The 18,320-nt window shown below is 45.8% G+C and overlaps 1 protein-coding gene across 1 annotated transcript; it reads right to left on the bottom strand.

The window, feature by feature from the left end:
* Window positions 1-1,767: 1,767 nt before the first annotated feature.
* On the bottom strand, window positions 1,768-16,905 carry PERM1 (PPARGC1 and ESRR induced regulator, muscle 1). The gene is made up of 4 exons (XM_020782268.3): window positions 12,754-16,905; window positions 8,866-10,843; window positions 5,749-5,868; window positions 1,768-4,533 (listed from the first exon to the last, which is right to left on the bottom strand). The coding sequence occupies exons 2-4, from the start codon at window positions 10,841-10,843 to the stop codon at window positions 4,451-4,453; spliced, it is 2,181 nt and encodes a 726-aa protein (XP_020637927.3). The 5' UTR covers window positions 12,754-16,905; the 3' UTR covers window positions 1,768-4,450.
* Window positions 16,906-18,320: the final 1,415 nt, after the last annotated feature.

Raw genomic sequence — 18,320 nt, forward strand, 5'->3', positions numbered from 1 at the left:
AGTTGGGGTCATAAATCTGCATGAAAGAAAGAAGGGCAAAAGGGAGAGTGTTGTTGAACATTAAGAAAGCAAAAAAATAATAATCACAGAACAACTGGATGACTTTAACACTGACAATGAGGAAACGGAAACAGTTTTAAATGTTATATACTGTCGTCGTTTAGTTGTGTCCGACTCTTCGTGACCCCATGGACCAGCGCACGCCAGGCCCTCCTATCTTATATACTGTACCTTGGTTCAATCATCAAACCAAATGGAGGCTGCAGCCATAAATAAACAAATAAATAAAAATCAAAAGGAAGGTAGCAACTAGAAAAGATCAGCAAGTGTAAGGACGTGTCACTGGAGACCAAAACCAAGATGATTACACTCTTGTATTCCCAACTACTATGTATATGTGTGAAAGTAAAGAAATCTGACAAGAAAAGAATTATTCGCTTGAAATGTGGTGTGGGAGGAGAGCTTTGTGGCCCTGGATGGCCAGAAAGATGAACAAATGGGTCCAAGAGCAAATCAAGCCTGAACTATCCCTGGAGGCAAAAATGTTGAAACTGGGCGCATCCTAAGAAGGTGAGGACAATAATCCCCGGAAAGGTGGAAGGCAGCAGGAAGAGAGGAAGTCCAAAGAGGACATGGAATGACTCCCTAAAGGAAGCTACAGCCTTGACTTTGCAAGTGCTGATTGGGGCTGTTGAGGACAGGACATTGTGGAATCTGTTCATTCATACAGTCACGGTAAATTGCAGGCGACTTGGTGGCATGTTAACAACAGCAACAGCAACAAAAGTACATAGATGTATGGATATATGGGAATACGTGTATTTTAGATGTATAGGAATAGATTTGGGATCCTAGGGAACAGGTTCAGGAGCAGCATGATAACTACTAACTTGGAGGGGAACCAGATGAGGGTGAGGAGGGGGGGAATAATGCAATCATGGGCTACCAGTCCCCACAGCTCCTGTTTCAGAGGCAACATGCCTCCGAGTATCCCTGTTGGTGAGTAAGGTGGTGCTTAATGCTCTTAAGCTCCTGCCCTCCGTTGAGGGTTCCTAAAAGGCATCCGGTTGTCCACAGTGGGAATGGGATGCTGGAGCAGGTGCCTCTTGGGCATGGCTGAGCACAGGTCTCTGGGGTCCTGCTTCAGCTTCATAACCTACATGCAGAGGGTCCCACCCTTGGGTCCCCAGAGGTTGTAGAACCAAAACTCCAAGAAGCTTTGGCCACAAGCTGTCCCGGCCAGGATTTCTGAGAGTTGTAGTCCAAGAACCTCTGGGGAGCAAAGTTTGGGAACCACTGCCCTAGAGGGTTGAGAACAGCACTTCGAAGCATGAAAGGAATTCAGTCCTATCTCAGGTTAGGCTGTGGTTATGATTGCTTCATAGAGCAGGAACAGCATTTTTTAAACAAGGCTCTGAATACAACCGAGCTTTTTGCTTCTATTCAATTACATCCCAAGAAAGTTAGAAACATGGGATTTTACCACAAAGAGCAGTGCAAGCACATAGCAATGATATTCAAAATATCATTCAAATAACTCTCAAACCATCCAGAAACTGTACCTCCCTGTATCATATTAAAGGAAAGGGGAGCTTTTTTTCAAGATACAAACAGGAGCTTTGAAGAGAAAATATTTTTCAGAACTAGGGAAAGGAGGAGATAAACCTCACTGGGCATATTTAATTGCTCGGGGTTTTCCCTCTACATTCATATAAATAACAAAAAAGTGCATATTAAGTGCATCAAAGCAATCAATGGTGTGTCTAGTTTGTTCTTAAGATTTTATTCCTTCCTCTGGAGGCTGAGATGGAGGCTGAATCTCCAAAATTGTGGGTCAGACTTGGAAAGCCATAAATCCTCCTCTAAAAAAAAAGTCAGTGGAATGAACAACCCCTTCCAGGCATGTCAGGGCTGGTTGCTTCCTGTTGGGTCTCTGCTGCTCCAACAAGCTCAGTCGAAACTCCTGGGATTTTGTTTCCCTTTTGTTGGCTGAGATTTCCAACACTCCACTAATTTGTTCCCTCTCTTCGTCTGCCAGGGTCCTGTATCTCACCTGGATCTAGTAAAGAGGATGATGGCATATCCTCTAAGTGTAACTATATTTGGGCCCCATCCATGGAGAAGAGAGCAACTGCTAATTAAATGCTGCTCCAATGAAACCTCCAAGAAGGCCCCTTTGACTCTCTCTTCTTTCTCTTCCTCCTGCAATGTGGCAGATTGGAGGACTTCCACTCCCCCCTGAAGAATCCAGTTGCAAGAAGAGATGGTGAGAGTTCAGAGTAAGAATAATTCCAATGTAAGGTTGCCAAGTCCCGTCCCTCCCCCCATTATTGCTCCTGTACTTTTAAGAATTGCATGGCACAGCCTATTACAGCTCCTAGCGAGTGGGTTCATCCATATAAACAAACCAGGTCCAGCAGTTTTCACCTCCATTAGGAGCAGTTCCTTTGTAAATTTAATGGGTCTGGATTGCCCATTAAAGATCAACCTATACCCCTACTCATATTTTGCACCAGCAGCGACAGCTTACCACAGTATATTGTTGCTAGGAGAACCGATTTCTTGCAGGTACTGTAACAAAACAACTATGTTTTGAGAGAACAGAAAAGCCCAAGAATAATGTATGTATGTTTATGCGTGTCAGATAATGTCATCAACTTTTTAAATTAAAAATCCTCAGTTATCAGAGGGAAGAAATGCTCCACAGAACCCCTGGAAGTTGCTTCAGGTCCTGTGAACCCAGACACTGTTATACAATCTGTTCATAGCATGAAGATGCAGAAATAGGAAACTCACTTGTATTTTTAGGCAGTACAGTCATTTTCTTATGTGTACTTCATACAGCATTGATACTTTCCCTCTGCCCTAAAAAAATCTTGGCCTACTTCATAAGATTGTTGCAAGCCCTTCAGCAAGATAACATACATAAAGTGCTTTGAACACCTCCAAATGCATTAGTAATGAATATCAAGTACTTAAGTTTTATTATCTTAGCTCAACCAAATACACTACGGAACGGACATTAGTACTGCACTGTTCAAAGCCCTTTCCATATATTTTCTTGCTGAGATGTCAGGATTCAGACAAGCAAATTTTAAAGTCCTGAAGACACTAAGAGTTGAATGCACACCACAGAAGGCTGGGCTGAGAAACACACAAACACAAAGCAAGTAGAGACGTAAGTTTCATTGGCTTTCCTTCCATCAGCACAGGAACTTGTAAACTTTTCCAAGTAACACAGAATTCTTCCTTAGACACCTTTATTACATCAGCAGCTTCCTGCCACCCCAGGAATGAGGACATTCACCAATCCAAAGCTTCTTTGTATAACTCCAGGTCCAGATCTGCACCTTTTGTACAAATGATATAGCTTGTCGTAACAGCTGCCTTCAGAGAACATGTGGCTATGATGTTCCAAGGGCCCAATTGTTTTTTTTCTGCCTGTTTTCTTCTGTAATGAAAGGTCAGTATGTTTTGTCAAAGTCACATATGCTACTGCAAAAAAGGACAGACGTCTTAATGTTGAAAATGTTGGCCAGTACTAATACACAATTTCTTCCAAGCATAAACATGTCTATTATGTAACTCTTATTTTGTATAGAAAATGGTTATGTCTTCTAGACATTTCAGAATCTTCCAAAGGAGCTTACATGCCAATTTCCCCCCCCTCTGAAACCTTTCCTTTAAGCCTGAAGTTTCAATCCTCAGGTGACATAGTGGACCTCGGTTCTTCTTTTTAATCATCATCTTAATCTTAGAACTACAGAGCTGGAAGGAACCTTATGAACCGTCATGTCCAGTCCCTGTCAGAAAGGCACAGTGGGGAATTGAACTCTCAACCTCTGACTTTGTAGCCAGATATGAACTGTTGATTTAAAGCTGTCCCTGTTTGCAACATGCCTCTGTTCTGGCATCTGTCGTCTCTCACTGACACCCTATTCCATCACAACTTCCTTCTAGTGACTTGTGTTTTGCTTTTAGAGAACATGAAACTTGTCTCTGAATTTTTCCAGTGTCCTTCTCTATAAAGGGTAACGCCTTCCAGTTTCTCCTTAGCTGGTGTGTGTCTCTTGCATGCAGCTGTCCAGCTAGTTACGAAGGAGACGGTTGTTGGGTTATTTATTTATAGTCCACCTCCTTCCATGGGTTCAAGATAAATTCCTGATGGAGAAAGAGAGAAGAAATGGGAGCTTTGGGGATTGTTGCCTCTCTGGTTGTGTAGGGGCAGAAAAGCTGGAAATAACTTTCCGTGCATAATTCCATCTTTGTCTTTGCTTCGTTTCCTCTTTTCACGGGTAGGGTGTTATATACATACAGTATATCCATGAGTTTGGTTTTCCAGGAAGACAAGACAGCAAAAGACAGTTCCCTAACTTCAAAGAACACATGGGCTTTCTCCAAATCATCCCCAGCAATCCAAACAGCGATTGGTGGAGTTGGCCGGCGTCTCTTAGGTTCCATGCCATCCTTCCGTGATAACCTGCCGCCTGAAGTAGCGGATGGCTGAGAGGGAGCCAAAGTTTGCCAGCAACACTGGGGAGGTAAAAGAAGGGGTTTGTGCTCACAGCTCCAGCAGAGGTATAAAAGAAAGACAAACGGTTATGTTGTCCGCAAGAAATGAAGCGGTCTAATCTCTCTCTGGCAAAATTATTAGACCAAAGCAATACACATCCTACAGTCATCTTTTTTTCTTTGTTGAAAGTCATCACACGAGCACTCAAAATGCCACATCCTACATATGCTATAAAATCTAAGCAACCCTTCTCAATTTGTATAATTCATGCAGAAGCTGTTCCCTGTTTTGCATAATGTATTCCCTTCCCAGGAATGATAAGGCAGAAATCAGGAGCTGACCCCGTTTCTGTGTAGCTTCACTTGACACCTGGCATTCCTCCAGGCATCACCCACGCTTTCAATCACATATTTTCAATGATGAGGACTAGCCACTTGTTTTTAAAACATTAAACAAAAGTTGGGGTTGTCGGGTAGTGGAGTCCTCCGCCCAGTATTATCCAAGGTCCCCCTTCTGTCTGATGCAGTAGTCTGGGTTTGTCTCCTTCCAAAGAGATGGGGAGGGGCAAGTATTCTGACATGCCTCTACACCATGTTGGATCATGTAAATTGGCTGCACCTGATGCCGAAAGGCAGCACAATCACCAAGGGAGGATGGCAGCAGCACCTCTGCAGGCAATAATGCTCTGGGCTTGATTACCTTCCAGTCAGGGGGAAAAAAATTATGCCATACGTGTGCAGCAGATGCTGTTGGACTGTTCAGTTATGCACGACGCACAGGGATCTAGCACAATTGCCCCTTGTTGTTTTCTCTGCATGAGTCACTGTTCTGGGATTGTCTCTTTCCAGACCAGGTACTCATTCAAGCCAAAAGCTACTGCAGAAACGCATAGAGGCCGGGGACAGGTATTTTCTCTCTCTTTTTGCACACAAGATAAATCAGTTTCTTTTAGGTGTAAGGCTGAAGCCAAGAGCTTGCCTTTCTGGTTGGTGCAAGGAACTTTTAACATGGAGAAAAGGGAAAAGAGGTCAGGGGGAAAGGGAAGTTTCTTTAAACAAGTGTCAACAATAATAATACTGTAATATAGAAGGAACAGTTTTAGCCCTTCATAATGCCCTTGTTCTGTAACGAAACTGGTATGTTTACATTCCTGGGCTATCTCTCAAGCTTAAATCCACCCCCTTCTGCCCCAAATCCACCAGGAGCAGGGCTTCTCTCCCACCCAGGGGCCTTACCAATCTTCCACGCATCCGGGGCCTGCAGGTCTGATGTCTTCACAGCCCACGCAGCGAATGCCACAAAGCCCAAGCACATGTCCCTGGGCGTGAGAACCGGCTGGATGGACAGGGGTCTCTCTGTGGGGGGCGGGGAGAAAGCAGAACCAATGGAGTTATTTATTTTCAAAGGAAGACTAAGAGCAGCTGCCTCTCTCTTGCTCACATCATATCTGAGCCAACCTCATGAAAAATGCAACTGTTTAAAGCATGACTCCTTCCGGCCTCTGCCTTTTGATCCCCACCAACTTCTTCTCCTTTCCCCACATGTCAGGATTCAATTTCTTTTTCTTGTTCCTGTTCTTCTTTTAAATTTGGACTGACTCCAGATCTGCCTTCCCAAGGCTTGCACTGAAAAGGTTTCCAAAATGATCTTTCTGGTGCCACAACCCCATTGCCAGGTTGTTATGACCCACAGTCCATATTGTGTCCTCTTAAATTATGACAGAGTCAGTAAATAATGTGCCCTCATTCTGACTTTTGGGTGATCCTTTTCAGGGGTTTCTAGGCAGAGAAAAATCAGAAGTGGTTCACCACTCCCTTCTTCTGGGGGCATCCTAGGACTGTGCAGCTGGCCCAAGGCTGCATGGGCTGACTTTTCTCTCTGGAGGCACAGGGGGGAATCGAACTCCCACTAGATACCTAACTCACTGAGATATCTAGCCAGCACACAGTTAGTAACATCCGAGAAACCCTGGCTTTTCCAGCCTTTTGATTTCCTTTCATTGCTCTCCATCCTCCCTACGCCCCAGTCTCAAGTCTGCCTTTGGGATCAACAGCTATTTATATTTTCCAGAGTCATGCTAGGCATTTAGACATCTTTAACTGTTTACTTTTCACAAACTATTTTGTGTGTCAACTAGCAGGGCAGTAATGAGGGCAAAGCAACTGGGGCTTTGCTCCAGGGAACCAAAATGTATAGGGTGCCAAAATCTAGAGAGGAATCAATTGGTGAGCATCAGGAAAATAAAGAGCAATACTGTCCCTATTCACTTTTCTTTTTTAAAAATAGTGGTAATTTTATATTTCTTTAAGGGACACCAAAAGCAAAGCAAAGCAAAGTGTGCTGCTTACATGCTGCCCTACATAATGTGAAAGTACTCCTCAGAAGAATGGAAAGCTGAGTGAACCCTGAGCTGGCTACCTGAGCCTGTTGGGATTAAACTCAGCAGAGGGTTTGATTGCGTTACTGCAGTTTAACTACTGTGCTACATTTCCCTCCTCTTTTTCTTTGGGATAGAGGGTTGTTCCCATGCACTAGGCAACTTATGCTTGCCTTGGGTGCCACAATGGTTGCTTATAACTTGGGTCAATATGGGAACATTTTGGTTCCAGGCCATAATCCTGACTTAGAAACTATATCCAGTAGTGGTCAGCAACAGGAAGACGTGTGAGTCATGATGCCGGTTCTTCACTCTTTGCCTTGCTTTTCACTGTAAGATAGGTCCAAGCACCCAGGCTCCCTCCCCAGTTTTCTCTGGGTGCCAATGCTGCATAAGCATTACATACGTACATACAAAGCACTTCCTGCCGAACAAGAGAGCACCAGCTCCTGCTGGGAAGGAGGGCTCAGGCTCATCCTGGAACCAAGTCCTCCTGTAGCATTGCCCACTCAGAAATTAATCTCTACTGAGGCATTGCAATTCAACTCTAACCAGTGTCTTGAAGGGTCACAACAATTACTCATTTCTATTTTGAGATTCAAGAACAATAATGACTTTTAGTGGCCGAAGGTCAGTCGGTGTATTAATACCAACAGGAGTTAGGTTTAACTAGCTTTGTTTGCTCATCTCCCTAGCTCATTTCTCCAGGACATGGCTTCCCTTTGGTGACTTTGCTCCTCCTTCCCGCTCAAGGTTGCAAGTCTAATCACATGCTCTCTTAGGCTGGAGGTAACCTGCAAAGAGGCTTATTTCTGGATAAACATACACACGATTGGGCAGTGAAATGTTTAACCTTCAGAGCATGGTTGTAAAACTCAAACAAAGGGGTCTAATAGCACCTTAAACAGTAACAAGTTCATTATGGCGTAAGCTTGTGTGGATGAAACCCCATCAAAGCTCAGACCATAATAAATTTCTTAATATTTAAGATCCTCTGAGACTTCAAGGTGGACTTATCATGGCTCTCGCTCTCTCTCTGGAAAACTTTAGTTTTCATCTTCTGAAATGGGTTTCCATCGTTGGCCTGTTTTTGGCCTTAAGATTGGCTGATTAACTGGTCATCATCACCAAGGCAAGATAGCCTTGCTATGTGAATAGTGAGGTCACTGGCTAGGTGAGTGTAAGAGGTACAGCAAGAGAAATGGCAGTTTCCTTGAATCTTGTTGGCCATATTTCTTTCTCTGTTCTACCCCAAATCCCAGCATTTTATGAAATGTTCTGTTTTTCAGGTTTTATGACTCCACAGGAAAGGTCTCATATACAACTTCACAGCATCAGCCAATATTTCCATAATAAGACTAGAATTCATGGCACAGCCTGTGAACAATTATTATTAATAATTACATGTGATCACGTCAATTCTGACTTATCACAATCCTTCCCAGGGTTTTCTAGATAGAAACTCAGAAGCCCTTTACCATTTCCTTCTTCTGGGGATGTTTTGGGATTATGAAGCTTAACCAGGGCTACACAGGCTGGTTCTCCTCCCAAGAGGCACAGTGGGGAAGTGAACTCCCTGGCTCTGTTGCCAGATATCTAACTCAATGAGATACAAAGATTTCCAATGTTGTTTTCAAATGTTCCTGCAATTCAGGCATAGTGACTCTAGTTACATGTGGCAAATCCATTCCTTAAGGAAATGAACTAGCTTCTTCTTTAGCCAAATGCATCTCTGAGCAAGTCCAGAGTGTCCCCCCTTTCCTGAATGGTGTACTCCTTAACAAAGGCCTTAAAATAATCCATCTGGATATACTATTACAAGACATAAATATTTGGATTATTCTCAATAATGATCCCTCAGATGTATGAAGCCTTCATTCAACCCGTGCATGCTTGTTTAGAGATGTAAAAATGATCAGAGAAGCCAACGCTTAGAAGCAGAAGTCCGCCTCTATAAGAGAAAATGATTTGTTACCTGGTTGCATCACAGTCATCCCTCCATCTTGTGGTCTTAGTCGGCTTTCATCTAAAAGCCTGGGAGATAGCAGCACTAATTTCCCCTGGGAACTTCTCCGTAAGAGAGCCCCAGGGCTCATGGGCTGGGATCGGAGGCGGCTTGCAGGTCTGCGCAGGAGGGATTTTAAAGCCCGTGCAGCCTTCTTTGCCTCTGCGGCGGGCACACTCAGGAGGAACGCCCTCCAGCTTCTCCTGTCCCTTGTGCCGCTGGCAAAAAAGTGTTCATAAACCTCCGGGATGGATATAGGCATGGCGCCAGCGGCCACCTCTGAGCTTAGGTCTTCTGAACCACTAGGTGGAGCTGACTGGAGGTCAGAGCTGAGGAATGTCTCAGAGGCTTCGTCCCTCAGACCCTCTTCCGCAACGTCCATTTCACTGAAGAAATATTCATACATTTCAGGACCATCCATCTCGGGTAGTTCTGTGGCAGTGTAGGAGGATGGATGTCCGTCCCCCACCTTTCCTCCTTCCTCTTTGCCATCATCCCCCCAAAAACAGTCATACATCTCTGCCAACGTCAAGTCAGTTAAATGACTTTCCAGGGAGTCTTCTACTGTCAGGCCACAGAGAATGGGTTTCCTCCCAAATTCAGATCTCCTGCCTCCTTCAATTACAGGATAAGGTCCTTCTTGAACTGATGCATCCATACCAAGATGGAGACTGTGTTTTTTGCCTCTGCCGTCCTCTGCCATTCCTGCTGATGCAGCTGTTTCTCTGTGCTTATCCAAAGTCTTCTCACAGCTGGAAGCAGCTGCTTGTGTTGGGTTTAGAGGCATGTTTCCTTCTAGTCCACCTGGAAATGGCTGCTCCACCTTATCACAGGTAGAGAGTCTCCCTTGGTCAGCTTGGCGTCCTTCCAGGATGGAAGAGCTGACATCCTTCCTACCATCTTTGCCCTCCTTGAGATCCATGGCGCTCTTTTCTCTCTGGCTCACCCTCTCTGGAGGGGTTTCCGTGTGACTCTCGGACAGCGGATCCAGTGACACCAAGGCCTTTCCAGCCAGAACCAAATGCTCTTGAAACAAGGAAGGCTTTTTTTCCTGGAATGGTTTTGCCTCTGCTGTCAAGACCACCTGGAGGGGCTTGGCACTCTTCTCTGGGTCTTCAGTTCCTCCAGGTTCTGGAGCCAGGGGAGAGCAAAAGCACATGGAACTTGGGTAAGCAAGGGGTTCTGCATTTCCCAAAACTGCTGTGTTCTCTATGGATGTTGGAAGTGGGACATCCACAGAGACACTCTCCTCCTTAGGAAGCTGTAACTCTGAACAGAGGGGAGCATTTTCCTTTTCTCCCACAGGGTGCTCCATCCCTTCTGTGGCCTCCAGGCTTATACCTACAGGACAAGCAGGTATTTCTGCCCCCTGATGCCCAGGGCTTTGCTCCCGCAGGTTCTCCTCTTGGAGGGGAGAAGCTGCCTCCACGGTTGATGGACAGTCTGAATTTATGGGCCTCTGTCCTCTCTCTGGTTCTCCTTCTTTGGTAGCAAACACAGCTTCCAGTCCTGCAACCGGTCTTGCCTCCCCACACTGGCCTTGCAATGGTTTCAGAGCAGCGCAGGGCAGCTGATATTCCCCAGGACAGGAAGACTGAGGAAAACCTGCACTAGCTGGGAGGTTGTTGCTGCCACACAGAAATCTGCTGACCGAGCCCAGATCGGTTTCGTCCTCGCTGCCAGACAAAACGTCTTCTGCAAACAGTTGTGCACCCAGGACTCCGTGTGAAAGGCAGCTGGCTGTGTTGTGCACCGGGACAGGCGGGACAGGGCCCACCCTCACTCGGATCGACCTGTTCTCCTCGGCCTCCCCTTCCTCAAGGTCGCTGAGGACCTGCTCTTCAGCGGTGGCCAAGGCTGGCGGAATCAAGCTGCATTCCTCAGAGGCCAAGTAGAATTCAGCCCAGTCCCTGTCATTCAGCAGGATGCTGTACTCAAAGTTCTCCATCTGGGAAGGGATGGTGGGGTTACAAGGGAAGGAAGATGACGAAGAAAAAAAATAACTCTCAGAGGGACTGGAAAATGGAACTCTTTGCTTTGAGAGCGCAAGTCCTTGGCCAAAACTCTCCACATATATTCCATCCTGGGTAGCTCTCTAAGGATGTAAGGTGGGCTGCTGTTGTTATTCTTAGATCACAGCTGGAGGGAGAGAGGCTGCATTTGTGGCTTGTTAAAGCTCATGGAAGATCTCTGGGAAAGTTTTCTTCCAGTCCTTTCTCGAAACCCACAATTCCTGTCCGGTCTCTTCTCCTAATCAAAGCCAGAGAACTGACTGACTTGCAGGTATGATTGAACTTTCAGTGGCCATCAGCTCTGGCCAATATCTAGGGACACTGGGAGTGAAGAGACCAACAACAGATGGAGGGCTACAGGTTCCTCACTTACCCTCTCAAACCTCATTCCCTTCTTCCTGTTGTTTCCCCAATGTCTATTTCCAGTTGAAATTTCTCTGGGATGGGAGGAGGGAGATGCCTGGACCACCCATATCAGAAGCCTCTATCAGTAAAGCTGCTGAGGAACTGTCTTGCCCTGAGGGGATGGGTGAAGCAAGAGGAACTCATGAACAGAAAGGAAAAGGGAGAAGAGGAACAGCAGAAAAGGAGGAGGGCCAGGGGCAAGATAATAGCAAAGAATAAGCCAACCTTGAAGAAGAGATACAAACCTGAAGAGAACTGGGTGCAGAACAGTTTTTCCATTTCCACAAAAAAATCTATTGCACTGCCTTTGACCCCCTCTTCTCTCCCCATCCCACTTTCCTTATGTCTGGTTTCTTGTAGATAATAACCCTGAAGGCAGGAGTTGCCTAATTCTTGATTACTGTAAGCTATTCTGGAATTGACTTGTTATGTGCCACCAAGTAGGAATTGGCTTATAGTGATTTTTAAGGGAAGTGAGATATTTAAGGAATGGTATGACTAGTCCCAGTGAGTGTCTGTGGCCAAGTGGGGATTCGAACCCAGGGCTCCTATCCTATTCTGTCATTCTATCCACTACACCTCCCTGGACACCTCTTCGAACTGATACCATCGTATAAATACAGAACAATGTAAACGAATTGTCTTATATAAAGAGTCTGTTCTATAGGACAGAACATTACTTAACAATATTCCACTACCTCTCCCCTAAGTTCTGCCTCACATTAGCATGAAAAAAGAAGCCAAGATGGGTTCTGTAAACTGAAGGGGTGGGAACTCACAGATGGGAAGAGGTGGTTTTGCAATGACCTCGGAAACCAGAGTCAAAGAGCAACTTCATCCCCTCCTGGGAGATCCCCAATGACACCCTTTTACCTTTTATTCCTGTGGGGACAAGTGAAGCCTGATGCCTTTTTTTAGCCCTTGCCCCAGGTCTGGGCACCTTTTTCTTTCTCTCAGGGACCTTTTGGAGCAAGCAACGAGCTCCGGTGCTCAGAGGCAATGTGGGGCATGACCCAAACCCCTATGGGTGCTTTCATTAGGAAAGTCTGTTGTATTTGCTATTGTCTCAAAATGACAGGCATGGGGTTTGGTGTAGTCATCAGCCGGCATGACCTTCCAGGCTTCGTCCTGGCGTTTGCTAAGTCCACCAGGCCAGGGAACGGGAGAGCGTTGCAGGTGCCTTTTAAAAATACCCCCTTCCCATACTTCCTGGACGACTTCTTCTCTCCATTGCTTTACTCTGATGACATAGCCGGAGACACACATAAACCCTCCGTCTTGACCTTTTCAGTTACCGGAAGAGTCAGAACAGCTTCCTTGAGGGCACTTCAGCCTCTCCCAAGCCGGAGACAGTGGTCACCTCGGAAGAAGACCGAAGCAAATATGATCTGGGGTAGGGCAGGGGAGTTGGGGGGGGGAACGAACGTGCGGCGGGTCCTACCTTGCAGGCGGCTTATGCTGGAGATGGAGCCATGCTGGGAGTAGCACGGCAAAGCTTTTGCGGCGTGGCATGGTGTGGTGCCTGTTGCCCTTGGCACTGGAGGCATGGGCAGCAAGTCTTTGGAAGGAGAGCTTTCAGAGGCCAAAAATAGCCCCCCCCCAACTCCCAACCTGTCACATGAAATTCTTTAAATGCAAAGGGACGCTCCAGAAATAGAAGGCAACCATCCCTCCCACAAACACACCAGTGTGCAGAGCTTCCTCTCCGGGCCGTCCTTGTTTATCAAGGACAACAAGTCTTGTTTTCTGGAATCAAAGGGGCTTTTAAAAACTTTTTGTTAACATGCGCACACACAGAGATTTAAGTATCTGCCTCCTTCCCCTAGTCTTCAGTTGCCTCTTCATCCATCCCATAACCACCCTATCCAGATAGCAAAAGCTATTGAACATCTTTAGAAGCAGCCATGGAAAAAGAGGGAAGGACATGACAAATTTACTAAGGGCTAAATTAGACTTGATAGCTTGTGTGGTTTCATTGTCTCCTATTAAGACTGGGAACAGGGTGCAACTTCCCACTCAGCCACTAAGCAGACTCAACAGATGACCTTGGATTAGTCACTATTTCTTTGTTCTTATCTGACAGGAGTCGTTGTGAGGTTAAAATGGGGATGGTGGTGGTGGTGGTGGGAGACTCATACATGCCACTCTAAGCTCCTTGGAAACAAAGGGATAAGAAGGGAACCAATAAAGTAATAAAATCTCCTTGAGTTCTGTCCTGCCAGTCTATCTACTGCCACTGGTTATAGATAGCTTTTAAAAAGAAGACTGGACAATTTATGGAAGAGGGGACTTTACCCCTGGCAGCAACATGGAGCCCCCACAATCAGCAGCAGTATATCGATGTATAAGAGTTATTGGAAAGAGCAACAAAGGAGGGACACATTGCAATAAAATAAAATGAAATAAAATAAATAAAAAGGTCTATCTGGTCACAGTTTAGACCAAAATGCTAGAGGAAGAGCCTTTGGAATGACCCAAATTAAATTCTCGGGTTCTAATAAAATGTATGAATTAATAATTGTGTGCCATCAAGTTGATTCTGAGTTATGGTGACCCTTTTTAGGGTTTTCTAGGTAGACAGTATTCAGAAATGGTTTCCCATTCCCTTCCTCTGGGGGTGTCCTGGGACGGTGCAGCTGGCCCAAGGCCACCCAGGCTGGCTCTTTTCCCAGGAGGCCCCATGGGAGAATCAAACTCCCAACCTCTGGCTCTGCAGCCAAATACCTAAACCACTAAGCTGTTTACAAAAACACAGATTGATCAGAAATGTCACTCCCCCCCCCCCCATGCACAGCTTTGGTGAGTAAACTAAAAATTTGAGTCCCTGCCCCCCCCACTTCGAGCCTCCTCTTATACATAGACTGTAAACATACTCTGTGCCTGTCACCCACTAACCCACGTCCTGTTTCTTACACACACACACACACACACACACAGAGAGAGAGAGAGAGAGAGAGAGAGAGAGGCAAACTTCCTTTTGAATAAAAGAGCTGAGTCAGAGTATGAGGGTTCGACTTTGGGCTCCTCTTTCAGTTCAAAGAAATCAGTAGATTTTTGTTGCTTCAAAACAGGTGAATGATTTATTGGTGCATTTAACAATAAACAAGTGTCTGTAACATGATTAGGAGTCTTTTCTCCTTCTGCCAACGGGTCCAGAAGGGGTCTCCAATTTTCAAGCAGGAACGGGTTACCATAACTATTGTTCCATGGTCCCGGTCAATCAGTGGGGACCCAGTCTCTCTCAGTCTGCCGCGTTGATCCTTCCAGCAAGGGCACGGTCTCATCATTCCGATTGCCATCCCACAGGGTTCATCTCTCCATCCTCCCAGGGTCCTCCCTGTAGTTGTTCTTCCTCATCTCTCTTATTCTCCATTCTAGCCTCTCTTTCCTTTCTCTCTCGTCTTTCTTTCTCTTCTCTTAATCTCCTCCTCCTCTACTTTCTAGCCGTGGCTTCTCCCCAACAAGAGGGTCTGGGGGGAATTTCTCTTCTCCTCCTGTAATCCGCTTCCTCCTTAGGCACTCTCCCATAATCCCGTCCAGGTTATAGGTGAAAACATTTAAAAAAAAAAGTTAAAAAAAGAGACAAAAACATGGTGGCACCTTAATGCATAATAGCAGCTGTGTGGGGTCAGGTTCAAGAGCTGAGAACCCCAAGAAGGAAGAGAAAATGGAATCATGGACTCCTAAGGTCATCTCTAGTCCATTGCTTCCCACCACTTGAACCAGGCTTAAAGAGGATATAATAACAAGTTCTTATTAAGAAAACACTAAATGTCTAGAGTTTATTTGGAAACTTGGAAATTATATCTTTTCTTCAGAGGAACCCCATACGGCCCAGACGGCTATGGTGAACTGCTGGCTGAAGGGTGCCACCTGCAGGCTTTTCAGAAGCAAACAGTATTAGCTGCTATGGAGGGTGGGTATTTTTTTATTCTTGGCATGTATTGAAAAAAGTGAGCTACAGAGGCAGGTGACTGTCTCTCTTAAGCATGTCGCTCTTTTAGGCAAACCATAATCCCCTTCCTGCTTATGTTGCTAGGCTCAGCTGGGAAATGGGGGGGGGGGGTCCTGTAATTTCTTAACAGTTTTCTTAATCCAAAAAAAAGCCTTGCTTGCGTTTTTTTACTCTCTCTGCAAGTGATTAGAGAGGAACAGAGCATGCACAATCTATTCTTTCAATTGGTCTGATGAAACCACGGTCTCGCTGAAATTGAGCAGGTCTGGATGTAAGTTAGAGATGAGCCTCATCCAGAAACCTTAAAATTGTGGTTGTGACTTCCTCTCCAGACTCAACTCCAGCACAAACATTACATCCTTCCTCCTCTTCAAATCTCTCCATAGCCTGCTTCACTTTGTATTTGGTTTTAACCACGATCAAACCTCCAGTGCCACCTCTTCTTTCACATGCTTAATGTCTCCTGCTTGCTCTGACGTTCCATCACTCTGCTTTACGTTCCATCACTCCGCATTAGGAGCTGCTGCCCAGGAGAGCAGTGTCAGCCATGGGCAAGGGGTTGCTCTTCAGATGTGATTCAACTGCACCCCTAGCCAATGTGATCGCGGCCAAAGCTGACAGATGATGGGAGCCGCAGTCCAACAAAATCCAGACAGATCCAAGTTTCCACCTGAATTAAGTAGTGCTGCCTTTCTTGAAAACTCCCCTTTCACAAAACCCACAATTCTAGTGAAGACTGTCATTCATAGCCTTTTTGAAAAGCATGTCCAGGCAATCCCAGTGCTAGAAGAATTTGTGGAATGATCAAAAAGAAACACTTTTCAGTCTACAGCTTGTTCCCTTCTCCCGGGGAGCACTCTTGCCAAAGGCTACAAAGGCTGGCTCTTCCCCTGGCAGGCCTAGTGGGGAAACAGGGTCTAGCTCACTGAGCTAACCAGCCCACACTTTGTTAATCTTAGTGATGATGTTTTCTGTTCTTTGACACTAGGTGTCACTCAAGGACAGAGAGACAGATCACACCTCTGCTCTCAGACAGCCAATTTCAGTGGGGCTGTGGAGGTGTGGAACCCAAGGATAAAAACACACTCTTCTCTTCTGGACAGCTGTCCAGGACCAAGGTGAACGTTTCCAAAGAATCAAGTTCCAATGGAAATCTTGCAGGAGCTGAGAAACTTTAAGCTCTAAGTATGAACAAAGCTGCCTACAGTTCCTCCTTTTAAAACTACAATTTCCATTTGAGCTTGGGCATTGCAGGGCTTTCAACCCCAAATAGGGGTTATGGTGATCCTGCTAACACCACATGGTTTTGCTAAGACTGGGAGTAGCTCTCGAAGATCTCAAGCTCAGAGATTTTTCTCAGAACCATGAGACCTTTCCCACTGAAGACTGCACATGGGACCTTTGATTTGCAAACTGTGTGTGTGCCCCTCTATTTCTGAGTTGCAGGCTGTCATGCATGCCTCTGCCTGAGCAAGGATCTGTTCCACATCTGCAGGCCTCCGTCAGTCCTGGCTGAAATGCTCCTTTCTCTTCTTTCCCACCCCCAACTTCTCTTCCTCACTTCCCAAAGCCAGCCAAGCAGAATTTCGGAGTGGAGGTGAGGATGGAAGCGATTATTCTGACTCATGGCAGGCCCAAGACTGCCAACATCCCTCACCCTGGCCCACCTACTGTCTCCGGCTTCAAATTGCAAAGGCAGGAGAGGGAGGTGGGCCAGGTCACTGCCATCACTGCCTGCAACCCGTAGCTCCAGTTCCGGCTGATATTCCCCCAGCCACCCACCCCCATTCTGCTGCAAAGATGAGACTGTCCTGGGGAGGCGGCAGCTGCTGGGTTCAGAAATTCAATCTGCCTTGAATTAAAGCAGCAGTTTAAAGAAGAAGAGACAGGAAAAACTAGAAATTGATTTAACCCAGGAAATGCTGTCACAGGGTATTCCTGTCTTCCAGGGAGCAAAGAAAGTAAGGGTGCGACCAAACTGGGAAATGGCCTACATTCTGGACTCTTTGCAGCATCATCCAGTGTGAGCTGTTTCCTGGAAATCACACAACGTACAGGCAGTAGTGATCCAGCTTGACCCAGATCCATGCTCAAGCTGGGCCTTTTATGGTCCAGTGGCAGGGCTACTCTTTTTCGGGGTGGAGTGGGTGGGGAGGCAGACCAAAGCAATTCGAATCCTGACAGAGGAGATCACTCCTGGCAAAGTGACTGTTTCCATTGCAATCCAGTGCAATCCTTTCTGGCCAACTTGATCACACCCTAATAGTTTAACAACAACTGGGACCTGACAACGAAATCTTTCAACGTGGTCTATTCATGCTCACGGTTATACTCCACCAGCCTTATCCTCTGCCTATTACTCCATTCCATTCCATTCCACCTCTCTCTGCCATAATCAGTCAACATTTGGGGGGGGGGCTTGGCCCATCTTCCATCCTCACTGGGTTGCTTTTCTAGGATTTGCTTTTCTGTTTTCTTCTAAAAACACTGTTCTCCTAAACCCCTTTTGCTTTGGCTGAGGAGCTCATAGACTGAATATCTATACAGAAAGAGAGGAAACTACTGAACCTTTTATAAGGCACTTCTAAACACCCACAAAAGCTCTTTGTATATCTATGATCCTGTAGCAATGGTCACAGCATGCTTATAAGGAAGATTATCATCATTGTCATCATCATCATCTTCCTGCTGCAGATAGGGAGCAGGGTTGCTGAGGGCCAAATCACTCTCAATGACAACAGCAAGAACTTTAAAGTACCCACAGAAGAAAGAAACCTCAGTTTTGATTACAGCAAGAAAATGGTGGGAGGCGGTATGTGATTCAGACTGAAGGCCAATTTGCCATTTTAAATTGATTCTCAGAGCACCTATAAGCTGTGTGGCAGGGTGGGGGATCAAGGCACAATACCTACATTTATCTATTTTTTTCCCCATGGAGATGCTATCAGCAGTTTGGGGGAGGGTGGATTTAGGTTGGAAAACAGAAGTGGGATGGAAGCAGATTTAAACACCTCATCCCATATTTGCCTGAGCTGGGCAGGATTCTTAATGAG

Source organism: Pogona vitticeps, chromosome 7 (genome assembly GCF_051106095.1).
Source record: "Pogona vitticeps strain Pit_001003342236 chromosome 7, PviZW2.1, whole genome shotgun sequence".
Classification (NCBI taxonomy): domain Eukaryota; kingdom Metazoa; phylum Chordata; class Lepidosauria; order Squamata; family Agamidae; genus Pogona; species Pogona vitticeps.